The sequence below is a fragment of the Poecile atricapillus genome, chromosome 20, assembly GCF_030490865.1.
Source record: "Poecile atricapillus isolate bPoeAtr1 chromosome 20, bPoeAtr1.hap1, whole genome shotgun sequence".
Lineage (NCBI taxonomy): Eukaryota > Metazoa > Chordata > Aves > Passeriformes > Paridae > Poecile > Poecile atricapillus.
This window is the reverse complement of record NC_081268.1, coordinates 6,431,278-6,447,570: the sequence shown is the minus strand read 5'-3', so window position 1 is coordinate 6,447,570 and position 16,293 is coordinate 6,431,278. Positions and strand designations below refer to the sequence as shown.

At 46.6% G+C, this 16,293-nt stretch overlaps 1 protein-coding gene across 3 annotated transcripts in view; it reads right to left on the bottom strand.

Annotated features, from left to right (window-relative positions):
* Positions 1–16,293, bottom strand: part of DNM1 (dynamin 1) — a 65,124-nt gene that overhangs the window by 18,997 nt on the left and 29,834 nt on the right. For all 3 annotated transcript variants that reach the window (XM_058853814.1, XM_058853815.1, XM_058853816.1), the window contains exons 11-14: positions 8,302–8,388; positions 8,043–8,113; positions 7,533–7,584; positions 4,960–5,073 (exon numbers count right to left, since the gene is read on the bottom strand). In XM_058853814.1, coding sequence (XP_058709797.1) covers positions 4,960–5,073; positions 7,533–7,584; positions 8,043–8,113; positions 8,302–8,388 — 324 coding nt within the window. The remainder of the gene's footprint in view (positions 1–4,959; positions 5,074–7,532; positions 7,585–8,042; positions 8,114–8,301; positions 8,389–16,293) is intronic.

Genomic DNA, 16,293 nt, shown 5'->3' with positions numbered 1-16,293 from the left:
ATATCCCAGGTGGAATCCAGGTACCAGCCTGACACCAGCACTGGAAGAGGAAGGCGCTTGGAAACTTGCTCCAAATTGGAAACATGCAGGGAGCAACATTTCTTCTCCCCCAGCTGCCAGAGGAGGATGTTTTTCCAATCAGGACTTGGACTTTCGTTCACCCCATCTCTGCCCTGCACAACCCCATCCCAAAAGCAGGGAGGGGAAAGGACTAATGAGCTGCTGATTGCCGGAGAGCAGATCGCAGAGGCTCCACTCCGTCTGCCCAGTGTTCAGACTACCTGTTCAGGACTACGAGATTGTACAGTAGTCTGCACATTGGTTAGGCTGTGCTGGGATACACCACACACTGCCAGTGCTGCACGGGGACGGCAACACCTGCACGGCAGAGGGACATGCTTGGAGAGGGTGGGCTCTGGGTATGGCTGCATGCAGAGGTCACTCATCCCTCAGCCTGGGAGGGTCTAACCCTTTGGAGCCATGCCTGATCGTCACTTTTACCTGCCTGTTCACCAGCCTACTCACAACCCTCTTATTTCTCCTTTGTCTCTCATTCCATTCTTATTTCTTTCAGTTTCATGTGCTTGTCCTAAAGTAGCTGTGTTGAGGATGGCTTGTGTTTCACACGCTAAGCTTTGCCATAAAATGCAGAAATAAACACACAGGCCTGTCAGAGTCACAACTGCGGTGTGCTGTGCTACCTGAGAAGGCAGGTTCAAGTACTGAAAGGTGACTGGAGAAAGGGATTTCATAGTGTAAAGAATTTTGGTCATAATACAAAGAAAAACCCACAAGGTATTCAAAGTTGGAGGTTTGGATGCTCTAGATGTTGTGTTTGCTTTGATGTTTGTCTGCCAGAGAAAGAACAGAAACTGAGTGAAAGCATAAATGAGGACTGATTAAAACTGAGTAAGGTCATGAGAAAACATACACTTGTGAAAAAAAATAAGTGCATGAATGAAAAGGCTCCACAGAGAATGTAAAGAAAATGAACATGTTCCAGAGAGCACCTGAGAGCAGCATGAAAGGAGGAGAGGAACCACCTCAGAGCAGACCTGCTCATATGTTCTTTAAAACAAGCTGGATGCAACAACTTGACTGCAGCCAACTCATCACAGCAAGCTTCTAATGACTGGGAGCATCTGAGTAAAGAAAAAAGGATTTCTACCAGCTGATCTGAGCCTCAAGGACATGGACTGGGGAGTGGGAAGGGGGGCTAGAGAAGAGGGAAGCACATGTATGCAGTGGGGGGGACAATCTCTATTTATCCATGAGTTTATTTGTAAACTAGAGTTGGGTAAGAGACTAACAGGTACAGAATACACAGCTATCTAGTGACTGTCAATAAGGTCACATCTTCTCCAGGACAAGAATATGTTTCAAGCAAAAGAGAAGGCATGAAGATGGAGAAGAAGCTCAACAACAACCGATGCATCAGGAATCAACACACTCTGTAAGGAATACGAAGCACCCAAATGCACCTAAAGTACCTAAAACTCTGCAGTCATCCCTCTTCGTACACATAGAGGTCTCAAATGCAGTGACATTGCATGCAACGTGAATACCTTCATACAAGCAAATAAGGACATTCTTCTAATGTAGGCACCCATTCACACGAGACCCAAACTTCCAATACATGATTTACCTGAGTAAGGACAAAAGGTTCCAGCTGTATTGCACATTCACACAAATTCCCAAAGGAAGCAGCAGATATATCCATCCACCCAGCTGTGCAAACACTCCAGCACACAGTGGCACACAGGCACTCCAGCAGGAACAGTCACCCTGCAGAGCAGGGAGTGAGCTTTAATGGCAGGAACCGCAGAGCACAGTGCTCATTCCATCCTGCCTACAAGGTCCCTGTCACCAGCAGCTCTCTCCAAGCTCACAGACCCTCTTTTCTAGCAGGCAGGAAAGCCCTGCAGAGTCACAGGCACTGTGCATTGCATAAGGGATCTGGGCAGAAGGAGTATTCAAATAAAATTCTTGTATCATGTCCACTGTGGTGCTTGCTGAGCAGCCAGTGTGCTCTGCTGCTGTGCTGCTGCTCCACTAGGATGCTATGGCCTCCCTGAGCAAGGAAACCTCACTCTGTACTGGCAGCAGCCAGAGCAGGCTCCTCCCCATCTCTCCTCCTCACTGCTGGCCTGCAGCATGATCCCACAGGGTTCAGGAGATGCAGGTACCTCAGGAGGGTCGCCAGGTTCTGGGAGGCCAAGCTTTCTGTGGGGCCACTCTCCATGGGGCCAGTGTTTGACTCATTGAAAGGAGACAGGAAGAAAAACAGAGAGCCCAGGAGCACACACACATGCTCTTGGCAGCAAGGCAGAGTGGGAAGCCAACTTTCCACCCCCGCTTGGCCCACTCTTTCCTTCCCCTCCCATTCCCCAGCACACTCCTTCAGGCCCCTCCAGAGCATCAACAGCCATATATCCCTGCTAACATGTAATGCTGGGCCCTTTAAGACGTTTTAAGCTTCAGTTCCTTTCTTCAGAGGCAGAGAAAAAACAAGCCAGTGCTGCGGAAAGACTGGTATTTCACTAATGGGGTCCAGATGTCTTCATTCTGCAGACACTGGGTCCTGGCTTGTGGGACAGGGCAGGGAGAGGCAGTGTCCCCAATCCTCCTGGCCCCAGAGGTGCAGGACTAGCCTTCACCCCTGTCCCACCACATACCACCTCACCCTGCTCCTTCCCCCATCAGCACCCATAGCTTTGCTAGCAGCACTTTCATCCACAAAAGGCAGATTCAGCTTTCTCCTTGTTCCTCTGGAAAGCAGCCAGAGCACAGGGGAACTAGGACAAGAGAGCCCACAAAAGTGCAGGGTGGGGCAGATACAGCCTCCCCCTCTTCCTTCCAGAGCTGAAGCAAAGATCATGGTGTACAAACTTTAAAAACACATGAGATTGTTTCAGGAGCTGAAGAGGACAGGAGTTCTCCTGAACTGATGAAGAAGGAGAGCTCTTTAACAGACATGTAAAAATCCCCTGTCTGACAGGGGGCCATGCACTGTGAGCAGCTCTTGGGCGTTGAGTCAGCTCCACGCAGGACTGAGGTTTGGGATGGGAATCCCCACGCTCAAGGCTCTCCCAGCTGCCCATCAAATGCACCAACTTTTAGCCTGGCTCAGTATTTGAGTCCAGGCGGACGTTGCTTCCTTTCTCCCTCACAACAGCCAGTGATCAAGGAGTCGAACTTGGGGAGGAAGCAAATAAAACACACACTTCCCTTTCCCCCCTGCTCCCACTCAGCTGAAAACAAAGGCTCCTTTCTCAGAGGCAGCTCAGACCTCATCAGTGCTGGTTCTCTGTGTTTAAGGGACAGGGGCTGGCAGGGAACTGTTTTCATTAGGCAGCTCTGCAGAAGGGAAATGGTGCAGACCTCCAGTTGCTATCAACCCCCAAGGCTGCCCTCCCTCAGGAGGGGAGGGAGGTCCAATCCCCATCCCAGGCAACTGGAATCTATCAACAGTTTATACATCCCCACTGCAGACTGCCCTCCCTCCCACTCCCTGGGGGAAGAACAGGGAATTCTGATCATCTCTGTAATACAGATGTAGCAGCTGGCTTTGATTAAACTACTTGATGTTTATAACCACTCGACCTGCATATGAAGCCCAGAGGAGAGGGAAGCCTCCCCAAGCAACTCTGAACACAAAGGGCAGGGGTCTTATAGCAGAGAGACACTGATTTAACAAAAGCCACTTCAATGCCTGGTTCTTTAATTAGGAAATTGCTGCCTGCTCATCCATAGCAGCACAGCAGCCATCTCCATACAGAAAGCAGCATTTAGAGGCTGATTCATCACTGTGTTTGTCATCATCTCTACCTGCCGAGAAGGAAACAGGCCCACTGATAGCAACTAGACAAGATGCCAGGCCTGGCTGCAGCTCCCAGACACAATACTGAGTACCTCAGAACACCTGAGGGACACAAATCACAATAAGAGGCAGAGAAATTTCTTCATTTGCAATCAGAAACCCTGATGAACTCAGAGCTTATGACTGCATCATACCAGACATCCTTCATCTTTCAGCACATTGAAGGGACTAAATTTTTCAATCACATTCTTACCAGAACCACCCAGCTATTCTTTTTCTTTTCAAAGTAATCAAAAAGGACAATTATCTACCTTTGTCTTGCATAGGAAGCAAGACACTGTTGACAGTGATTTCAGCTGGAACGATTCCGTCTGCTTATAACAATTCCCACTGAAGCAGAAACACATCACAGCGTGTTGCCAGAATTGCTAATATTCAAGATTATCAAGCAACTCTACAGAGCAGGTCCATGTTCCTATCAGCGATATTCCACACATCACTGTACTTTTGATCAGCAGAACTCTGACCATTTACAACTCAAATAATTTTAAATATAACATATTAACTGCATGTTCAATATAATCAGTAAAAAGACACTCCTACTTTGGATGTTTAAGAGCAGAATCTGGGAGAGTTTAAGTCATTTACTCAAAATCTGAAGGAGCAGCACTCGAGCTAGAGCTTCAGGTCCACAGCTCCTGTCATTTTGCTCTGAGAGAGCTTTTTTCTTGTAACCAGGAGATGCATGAAATCACTGCCACGTGCCTTCAGAAAACTCACTGCTGCCCCACAAATGTCTAAAAGTCCAAATCTTGGAACTAACCCATCACACCCTTGATGATCACAGCTGCCACAGCAAAACGAATAAAGGTCAAATTCATTCCAAGTGCCTGTCAACTTTCCACTGAGCCAGAACTTCAAGCATAAATATTACTCCTTGTGCGTCAAACAAGCCACATTCACATCAATTCAGAAATGCTCAGCACTACTGAGGCCATGGGGAGCCTGGCCCAAGGATAGTTTCAGCTTGTCACAAGCTGCAGACAGCACTCAGAAGACACATCTGTAATACCCAGTGATCTGAAGTGCTTGTCCTCATCAGATGCCTGAGACTCAAGTGGCAGAGTCAAGCTACTCACCTCATCATCCTTGTACCAGGAGAGGTTCTCTGCTGTCAGGACAAACCAATACTCCTTGGAGCCACCCTTCATGATCCCAATGTTGTTGATGGTGAGCCAGCCTTTCCGGATCACCTGAGGGGGTGGAAGCAGTGAGCATTAACAAGGACAATCATTCCTGGCCTTAGGTGACAGAGGAGGGATCCAAGGGTATCCCTACATGCAGAGCAGTATGGAAAGACAAGGAACATGGTGCTCTCTGCTGCTGCCAGAAGAGCCCCCCATTCAACTGGCCAGTGAAGGTCCCTGCCTCAAAAGGGCCAGGAACAGCATAAAAAGAATCAGGAAGGAACCTGGCAGTGCTGTGCATTATACCCTCTGCCAAGAGGAAAGAGATACACAAAGAACTACATCAGGAGTGCCTTGGACACTGGCACAACCTACAAGCACCAAATCACAGCAAAACACCCAGAAAAGGCCATGCCTAGAGAAAACCAGGACACCAGCACACCCTTCAGCACACTGCAGGTGTGGAATGCTTCACTCAGCTCAGGGTAGGGGGAACTAGTTCAGGACATGGCCAAACACCCCAGAAAGAATTTAGTGTAGTAAAGGCAGTCACTAAGGATAACAGAACAAAATGGTGCATCTGGAATTAGTACCCTGGACTTTAGCATATCCAGGTATTTGGGCAGTCATATTAATCTAGGGCAAGACAAGTTCCTAGAAGTTTAGTCTGTAAAGAAGCCAGGCTATTACTCTCCAGGGGACTTCTATTCACCAAGTGCTAGTTTCACCAAGTGCTCACACATGCCATAATCAAATGCAGGTATGCATCAGCCTAAAGGCATTACTTTTACTATTACTGCACTGTTCACACTCAGAAACATCTGCGTGCATTATTTGTATCTTGCTGTATAGATATGCTTGCTGAAAACTTCCTGGCATTGAAAAATCACGAGACTGCACTGTGTATTAGCAGGTTGCATTGTGTGGCCTGCCTAGTTACCTGCCCTGGAGGTACAGGATCATTTAATTGGCAATTTACTCTGTAAAGGCAAACTTAGGAGCCTCGGATCTTCATCTCCTGCCTTCTACACTCGAGCTAGTCCTACTCCCCGTGTGGACAGGAGGGGGCAGTGGAACAGAACTACACGTCCTTGGATTGCTGCTTTTTATCTCCACCCACTTGAAAAGATGTACCCGCAGTTCTGAATTCTTCCTCAACACACTACCTTTCCACCTCGTTTCTGCTTCATCTGCCAGCTGCCCTCCTCTCCCCATTCGGCAGCAGAGGGAATAATGTGTTTATGCCCTGGTTTTGCCTTCCCAGATGCAACATTAATGTTCATTAGCACACCCTGCTGAGTGGCCTTCTACTCACCAGGATCTCATCCTGCAAAGGGGAACCATAGCAACAGCAGCAGAGCAGAGAGCAGGAGAGGAGCAAAGAGAGGAGAGATTATTACCAGGAAAGCTGGAGCAGGAGAAGAGAGGCTCAAAAATAAAATAAAATAAATTGGAGGCTGGTACCAAATCTTTTACCCCAGCTGTTAACACAAGCAATCCCCATCCCAAAATAAATCTGCTAACAGGAAAGCGAAAGCACTTTACAGGTAGATCCAGAGTCTGCCCTTTGCACTCTTCTACGCTCAGCTCTACTGTAAGGGACTGCAGAGGATGGGATTCCCTACTGCTGCTCCAAAATGGCTGGCTGGCCAGTCCAACCTGCTGAGAACACCTGCCTGCCAGCAATCTGAAATGCTCTGCAATGTCATGTCCAGGGAGAGATGGCCAAACATTCTGTTATGAAGAGAATGGATGCCAGGAGTGAATGTCTTTTAAGAAAACTAAGCAAAAGCATTTGCTTCTATTCTCCATGAAGCTGCTTGTAAGGCTTTGTTTCCAAGATCTTCTAGCCCAGATAGCCTTGCCATGTCCCCAGCAAATTTGGGACAAAGTATCTTTTTAATTCTGCCTACACTCCTTACAGTTCCTGGAGGATTAAGGGAAGCCCTTCACTCCACTGCTGTCTTCTCCCATGGGTGTGTTCTTCTACATACACACTACAACCATAGCTACCATCACCCTCCATCTCCCTGTACAGAGATTTATATACTTCCAGTGAAGTTTTTCAGAAAAAAAGTCCATGAATTCTTCTGAAATCTCTGTTCAAAAAGTAGATACCCCTCATGGGAAAGACAACTAGAAAGGACAATTCTGTAACAGTTCTAGAGTTCTGTACCTCTCACCTTGGCATGAGAGTTGACACAATTAGTGAAGGGGCTGAACAAACAGGAATTGAGAGAACATTAATTCATAGGGATTTCTACCAGAAAAGCAAGACCAGACCTTGATTATCAAGATGCCATTGCCCTCCATTGCTGCTAGATGATCAGTTCTTCCTGACTGAGGGGAGCCTAAACCCCTATCCTCCAGTTATAAACAGTCTGATGAGTTAAAAGACAAAAAAGGCAACACAACAAAACAACTTGGAGCAGTGCTGCATCCAGCCCAGCACTTGTCCACCTGGTAGCTTCCAAGGAGCAAACACATCCTCCTTGCAGCAGTGAAGGTGATGGAACTTGGCCTACCTGGTTACCAGCTGCCTTCTTCTTGCTCATCTGGCTGCTCCTCTGCTGAGCACTGAAAACAACGGCAGAGACATTGAAAACTTCTAAGGCTCTGCTTGATCACCTGAATCCTCCTTCCTTTGGATAGGTGCTACAGTGAGTTGAGGCCCCCCGCCACCAGCTTCCAAGCCTTAATAACCCCATCTTTTGCCATCTGCTCTCTCAGCCTGGACTGCTCATCTTCTCACTCCCACATGAACCTCATTTGGGTCACTAACCTCTCATAGCTGCTGGATTTTTTGTTCTGACACAAACCTTATACTCTAACACTCCATTCCATGCATCTCTATTCTCACCGCAGCCTTGCAGTCCAGAGCCAGTGAAAAAACAAGCAATACTGAGAGCTGCACCATTCTTGGGATGATAGCATCTGCACCAGGGCCTCTGCATCCCATTTACTGGAGTAGCTATAGGACAGAGCTACAGGAAACACACGGGGACAAGAGGAGGCAATAGGAGGTGGGTGCTTACTTGGCAAAGCCAATGAAATCCTCATGGTTTGTGTTCATGTAAGCCAGCTCAATGTCTATTAGAAGCATGACCTGCCAAAGAGAGGCACAGAGCAAGAGGTTAGTGACTGACACTGCTAACAGAGGCACACAGAGGTGAGATGGACATTGTTCATCTGATCCTCTCTGCAGCCAGACCCCCCTTGGCTCAGGCCCGACTGAGACATCTTCAAAAGGTGTCCCCCAGCCAACTTCCCCCGACACACACTCCTGATCCCCACCTGATCCTTGGTCCTGCCTTCTCTCTCACGGATGTGGGTGGTGACGATCCTCTCCATCTCCTCACGCAGATGAGGGTACTGGCTGAGCTGCAGGAGAGAGGAAACACGTGCACATGGGAAAGGGAGGTAAAAAGGGGGCTGCAGCCCCCCACATGTACACATGCACACATACACCTTGCTACCAGATATTTTCAAGGGAAGTTCTAGAAAGCTGGACTTGCAGACAGATTTTTCCAAGTTCCTGGAGGTCTGTTGGGGGTAAAGTTAATTTCTGCTTGCTCTGGGCTTTAGAGAAAAGCCCTTTTCAGTCTTGCAGCAACCTTTCTGCCTCACCAGAGCCCTGCTTCAAACTCACCACATTCTTCCTGTCTTGAAGACTGCCAGATTCCTTGCTTTTGGCAAAACCCAGATATAAGAGCATTGCTTCTTGCTTGCTGGGTTCTTCCCATTAAAGTGAGTAATCTCTCTATATGTTCTGCAGCTCACTATCGTAGGCTAAGCAGGTGAATGGCCTTTTCTTACAACCTGTTAAGTCCTCTAGGAAGTGAAGCGGATTTCAGTCCCTGTTTGCTGAGGGACTAAGCAAAAGCACCTGTCTCTCTCCAGCATCTGCGAGCAGAGACAGAGGATCTGACCAGCTTAAGGGTTCATGTCTCCAAAAAACACCATGCTCTGGGCATCCAGCTGTTTCTACCTGTTCTCCACTGTGCTGGGGCAGGATTACGTAGCTGAGATTTATGTTCACATTGCATCTACAGCATATTTTTTGACACATTACTGAGGAGTGAAACCTTTCGTGCCCACACTGAAAAGCGGGACTCTGGTAGCTGTGATTCAAGAGAATATTATCTACAGAGATATTTGAGTTACACTTCTAGAATCAGCACCTTTAAAGTCCTCTGGGTTTCACACAGCACCTGCCTTCTTGCCCAGAGTCATAAACCTCTCGTGATTCCTACCATAGCAGCTGTTGCATCTCAGGTCAAGCCCAGCAGAGTCAAGTGAAATTAATCTTCTAGATCCAGAATCCAGCCCTTTCTTCCCTTCTTCACCTATTCCCTGTGAAACTATTTTCCCTGTTTTGTTTTTTTTTAATATTACCTCCAATTTGACTATTATGCCAAACAGTATTTCCCAATATCAGTCTTTTACACCTGCTCAACCAGGTGTATAAAAAGAAAATCTCATTTGCCCAAGACATGTTTGGCATATGTTTTGTTCATTCAGTTTATAAAAGCTTCTTCTTAAACTTGTTTGCCCTTTTGTTTTGTATATATAATTATAACATGATACAAGAACAGTCTCAAAATGTGCAGCATCACTTCTGGAAGCCAGATCCCACACTAACCACCACCAATATTCCTAACATCTGCCAACAAATAGTTTCAAACCCTTTGAGCCCACTTGCAGTCAAGCAGCTTGCAATAGCCTAGAACTGGAATTTGGACAAGATTTGACACTGTTTTTAAATGTGTGGTTTGTTTTTGAAGGCCACAGATGCAGGAAAAAAGTGGAATTAGTGTTCTTCAGTACCACCTTGTCTTGAAAGCAAAACCTGGGTGTTCTCCATGATCTTTTGGTTCAGGCAGCTGGTTGCTTCAGAGACAGACAGGGAAAGCTTCCTGTTTCCTTTGGGGGGTTGGCAAAGGATAGATGGGCAAGTTATGTCAAACAGAAAAACAGGAAGTTGGAAAACCTTTAAGCAAGTCTCAGCTTCTTTGCTTCAAATTAAAAAAAAAACAAACAACAAACAAAACCACATGAAACCTCCCCCCACCATCCCAGTCCCAACCAGTTCAAATGCACACAAAGTGCAAAACAAGTAGTGGTTTATTCAGAACCCAGCTCGCCCAGCAACATCCATGTGCAAAAATAAATTGCCAGCATTGGTCCCCATGCAGGAGCTTCTGACCCCAAGCATGCACAGGAGCAGCAAGGGTGGGCAAGGAAAGAGGATAAACAAGCCACAGGATGTCACACCACCAAGGAACATGCAACAGGCTATAGAGGGGCAAGGAGTTATCACCAGCAGGACAAACAGCACCCAGAAATGCCATGACTCTGAAAGACAGGAGAGCAGGCGACCCTTCGAGGGGTAAAGTCTGTCAGCCTGGGATTGTGTCCCAGCTCAGTGGGGTTTCAATCCTGTTTTAGCATCATTTTCCTGTTTCATCAAAATACAAGCTTACAGCCCTCTTTGAAAACAAATTTGTCCCAATGCTCCTTAGCTCCCCTCTTTACAGATTCTATGAGTCCTTGCCAGCACACCAGAGATCAACCTTCAGCTGAAGGGCTGCTGACTTGCAAGACTTTCCTGCACTTGTGAGACACTGCAGTGCAGTCTGGTACAGAAGGCTCCTGCTTTTGGAAAAACACTAGCTAGAACATTATTCTCCTAAATATAAGGGAGCATGCTTATACCAGCTTTCTGTTGCTTTTGGAGCTATTCTCTAATAGCAAGAAGCTCAGAATCAGGCCAGTCACAGGACAGCTGTTAATGGCAGTCTTCTCCAGCACTCAGCTTTGTCTAATAGTCAAGAAATAGTCAACTTTTCATACAGGAAAACTGTACTGTGAACACAGATGGGTTTGTCACCTTCTGTGTTCTTTGACAGTCTCATAATATTCAATCTATACAGCTTTAACAACTGTACATACAATGATTTCTTCACCATCTGGGGTGAAATGAAATAATTGTGAGAGAACATAAACAATAACACACAACAGTTCAGGACAGCAACAAACCAAGGCTACAGGACTGTTAAGCTAATTTAAGAGGTGTTAGCCCAAGCAGCCTTCCTTTCCAAAAGCCCTGAAGGACTTCTGATGAATTTAAAGGTTTTTGTCATCTTTTCAGATGCAGCATCAGTCCACAACACGGCAGGCTGGGTATTACCTTACAATTAGCATCAGTCCTAAAGTAGCCTTTTCCAGATGCTTCCCCTAATAGCACATGCTCTTGTCCATGTCAAGCAGTTAGAACTATAACATGCAAAATAAATATTGCAAATTAACTAATGTCCCTGTGCTGTTACTACCTTATGCCATCAGAACCCATCTCAGTCCAGCTGCAATCCTTAAGTGGCCTTTTCTTTCTTTCTACTCTTTCAGAGGGAGGTACAGGCAAGATTAACCTTCTCACTACATGCAGATATTTGACTTCAAACATTACTAAAGTCTTCCTCTTTTCTTCCAGTACTGTTGCTATGTGTTTTCATTCCGGCAGTTATTTTACATCTAATATCTGCCTCCCTGGCCTCTCTGGCTGTAACCACAGCCATTAGTCTCCTACAGTGTCACCATCACCTTCCTTACAGGATTACCCAGGCTGCATCACCTAAGAATATCCTCACAGGGTTGTCGATCACATCATGGATTAAAAATCCACAGAGCAAGTGGGTATCCAGCCACTCTAATGACATGGTCCAATAGAGAAACTAAAATTCAACACCCTTGGGGTTTTTATCATCATCCTTCTCTCTCCCCACCCAAATTGGACATCACCAGCTGGATACAGAACATATTGCAAGCAATCACACCCATCAAAATAAAAAAATCCACATTAGAAATAGGCTGGGAAGGAGTTACTCTGCCTCACACATCAGGCCCCATAACATGGCAACCGCAGGACTCCTCAAGAAGTAGACTGGGCAGAGCTTGGGACATGTCAAAGATGTGTCCTTACAGAGGTGGCAATGAGCTCTGCATTCCTAAGTGAGCCAGACCTTATTAATTCATCTTTTGCCCTCACTCTGAACTCACATCAATTCTTATCTTCCCTTCCTTCCCAATTTAGGGCTCACCAAAATGCTGGTGAGTCTGGCTGCATCCCTGGAAAAAGGAAACTGTAATTTCCAAGTCCTAAAATAGCCCATGAAACAGCGCTTTCCAACTCGGTTTCCAGAACACACTTCTGTTGTGCCACATGTTTCTGGCCCCTCGCTGGCAAGTTTAACACCAATTGCCACATCTGCCTTTTTTTTAAAGGAGGCATGTGGTGCCCTCTCCTGGAGGGAACCAGTCCAGGAATCAAAGCCACTCCTGCCCCAGCCTTCAAGAAGTATTTGACACCTTCCCTGTCACTCTCCACCTGCTGCTGCCCTCGGGCTTTACCTCCTGTGGTTCACAGCAAGCAAGGAAAAGTATCACACTACTTCCCCCTGAGCATAGTCCATGGAGTGAGAAATCAGCAGGAGAATGATGCAGAGGGTGTAATGCCTGGAAAAGCTTTTCTCAAACCCTTCTGGAACTCTGGATGTCTCTTGCAGAACATCTTGCACCTCAAACATTTAATCAAGTGCTGTTTGCTAGATGCTACTGCTCAATTTACACTGCAGATCACTCATGCTGTGGGGATGGGAGGTCTTTTTCTGGCTTTTTATCTTTTTCTAGGGAACCTGGATTTAAGGGGGTCCCAGAAATAACTATTAGGAAGTTCCAAATGTGCAGGCAATGGCACAGCAAATTGGCCCTACAAAGGGTTTGATCCACACTGAGCCAGACAGAGGAAAAGGTTATGCCAGAGTAACCCACTGGGCCCCAGCTCACTGCTCAGCTGAAGAGCCCATCAGTTGTCACCCACTCCCCTTGGCCTGCCTTTAAACTGCTCCTGTACCTGCAGGTTGCTGCTCTCCTCTAGATGCATTTTTATATCAATTTTCTCTCTCTAGATTTGCTGGAGTTCCTGGTGTGTGTGTGTGTGTGTGGAGAAACAGCATGGAAGTATGTGGGAAGGGGATGGGCATTGACCTTTCTTCAATTTTTTTGTTTCTTTACCTTTTCGCTACACTTTCTGATGGTGGATGTGAGCTCACTCACTACCATATCCACACACTTCAGACTTGGCTCCTTCAACTTCTGCACCTGCTTTTTCACTATGGCTTCAAAAGCGAGGTCAGGCGTGAAGAGACCCGTTCTGCATGGCAGGGGAAGGGTGGGAGGAAGCAACGAGGAAGAAGAAAGCAAAGCAGAGAAAGAGCAGGAAGGAAGAAGAAAGAAGGAAGGAAGAGGGAGAAGAGAGAAAACACAAGGCAAAATGAGAAGTGAGATTTTGGTTCATTCCATTAGTTTACTGAACCAGGTGAGCATTGCTATGGGGCCTGTGCACTGCCAAGTATCAGGAGAGTCTACAGGCAAATGGAAGTGTCAGAGGGGGAATGAGGTAGGAGCAGCTGGGCCAGTGAAATGGTGAGCTGTCAAGAGCAAGATGAATGAATGGAGCCCCCAGGGATCAAGTGATCACTTCCTGAAGGAAAGCTTCTTTGGATTTCAAGACAAAACTTTCTGCCAGTGAGCCACTGCCGCCTTTCCAAGACGTTCACCATTTCTCTTTATCTCATTTCCCTTTCCTTCCCACCATAGTTATCTCCCTTTCCAAGTTTTCCTTATTCCAGCTGCAGGAAGCCTGAACAGAAGCCAGGCTAAGACCTGCAGAGGTCTGTCACTTGCCTTTTGTTTTGGCAGAGCGGAACTGATGTCTCTCAATTTCAGGGATTTGGACAAACCACCCCACTTACAGAACATATTACATTTCACCCGCCTTCCCTGCAACATCAACTTCCTCAGTAAGAATAGATGTACCCAGTATTTAGGAAAATGCAAATATGCTACAGCACATCCACAGCTACACAAAGCATCCATTATACCTGCAGCATCAGACCCAACACAGGCCTGCTGTGATTTATAAGGAACTATTAATTTCCACTGATATTTGTGGTCTGTGTTCTCAATGGCTCTACTCAGGAAGAACAAAGTTCACAAAAACTAAAATCACTAAAATATAGCCAAGATCAATCAAATTCAGGATTGCTGCACCCAAAAAAGTTTTTCAGCACTTTTAACACTTCAGAGCTTCTACTGGATGCTCTTTGTTACACAATCGGAGTGGCCTTACCATGGGCCATTATTACTTTACCAGTGGTTTCAGGGAATAACATCCCCTTGGCATGGGAAGGGGATATTGCTTTTCTAAAGCTGCAGTTTATAACCACACCTGGGGTGCCTGCAGCTAACAGCAAATCCTGGGATGGCTATAAATAACCACCACTTCATGTAAATCAGGTATTACTCCTTCATCTCATCTTTCACATCTCTGTGGATAACACCTGAAAGTCCCCAAGCAATACCAGTATTAAAACACTCTTCAACACATATTAGGGGATGTACAAGCACTCTGCCTTTTAAGCAGCAAAGAGCTGCAGTATGTTACAGGATTTGGATTCACCCAAGGGTCTCTCTCCAGGTGCCAACAATGCCCCTTTTGAGCCAAGCAAGAGCATTTCCAGAGCTCAATTCGCATCCTCTGACCGAGCAGAGGCTTCCTACGAATCCAGTTGCCCAGCTAAGCTCAAGTTATGCTGCTTCCCCCAGGAGACTTAAGGGAAGTCTGATTTTTTTTAAAAATTAGTCCCTTACAATACCTGAGGATCACTTGAATGACGGTATTTTGTTTCTTCATATACAAAATTGTAACCATGGCTACTAGAGTGCACACAGAGCAACCAGAACTGAAGTCAACCATGAACACTTTAGCAGTAAGATCCAAGCTGAAACAGAATCCTTTATTCCTGAATCTGTGATGTTTCCCCTTCATCCATGTGGTCCCTTCTCCTCCCCTACTTCCCACCCTGTTGTACCCACTGCCTGATCACTTGAGAACTGCTGCCTTCAGAACAGAGGGTTTATTCTAAAATTGTCATTAAAAAGAGGAATGAAAAAGAAACAATGAAGTAAGAAATAGGAAGTGAAGGAAAGGATGCAATGAGGAAAAAAAAAATCAATGTGCAGTTTTGAATAGCAACTGATGAATGGAGAAAAAATCAAAAGAAGCTTCAGAGGGCACAAAAAAGGAGGGCCCTTCTGATCCAGTTAGCAGGTGACTCTGGATACTTGGCAGCCCGAGGGCCTGTGCTTACCTGTCAACAGGCTCTAATGGCAATTTTCTGGGTGCTTCCCACAGTCACACACCCCAAGAGAGGACAGCAGGACAGAAAAAGGAAGCTCCTCCAGCACTCTAGAAACCTGAGCAACCTCTCACTGCGTCCACTTTGCTCTCCCAGTCTGTCCTGGGGGGCAAAGCATGTGTCTGCACACCTGAGCCCTCCTGCAGAGGCTCTCGGCCCTAAGGACCAGGCACTTGTGCAAGGGATGGCAAGTGGCACCACTTGGGCACCTGCCCCCACCCTTGCTGAGAGGGGGTCAGACTCTGTGGAAACCTCCTGCATGCCCATTTACCTGCAACTGAATAGCCAGTGGCGATTCCAGTCTCCAGTGCCCACCTAATCCTAACTGAGGTGCCTTTTCACCAGCACCCAGCCCTGCCTGAAGCAGCAAATCATGGCTGAGAAGAATGGCACAAGTCATCTTATCTTGCTCTCTTTCAACCCCAACCTCAAAAACAAAAGCTGCCACATCCAAAGAGCAGAATCAAGGCAGGTTCCCACCTCTGACCCCAAAAATTACCAGTATGGATCCCAAAGGACAAAGCCTGATGCCCTCTCTTGAGAGAGAGCACAGACAGACCCCAGAGGCTGATGAACATTTCTAACTTGCTTCTTCTCAGCCATGTGCTGCTATTCCAGATCAGGATATGGACCAAACCAGCCAGAAATCAAGCCAAACACCACAGGAATGTTTCCTTGAGATACAGCCCACAACTATAAGTGCTGTAGCTCTAAATTTCAGCCACATAAATCCCCCCAGGGCAACTCTGGGATTAATCCTCTCACTTCTACAAGAACAGAGGGCACTTGACAGACAGCCAGTCTCTGGCTTGGAAAATAAACTCAGATAATAAATTTAAAGAAAAATGCAGCCATAGAAAAATACCCTTGGTTTTCAAAGGAACCAGGAGTCATGCTAGAGACAAGGCCATGACATCTCCAGCATGCCCCAGGTCTAAAAGATTCAGGGAGCAGGGCCATAGCAGAAATCCCACAGTGCTTCCTTTCTGTTTGGCTTGTTGGCTGGATCGCTCCAGGCTGGCTCTGCTCA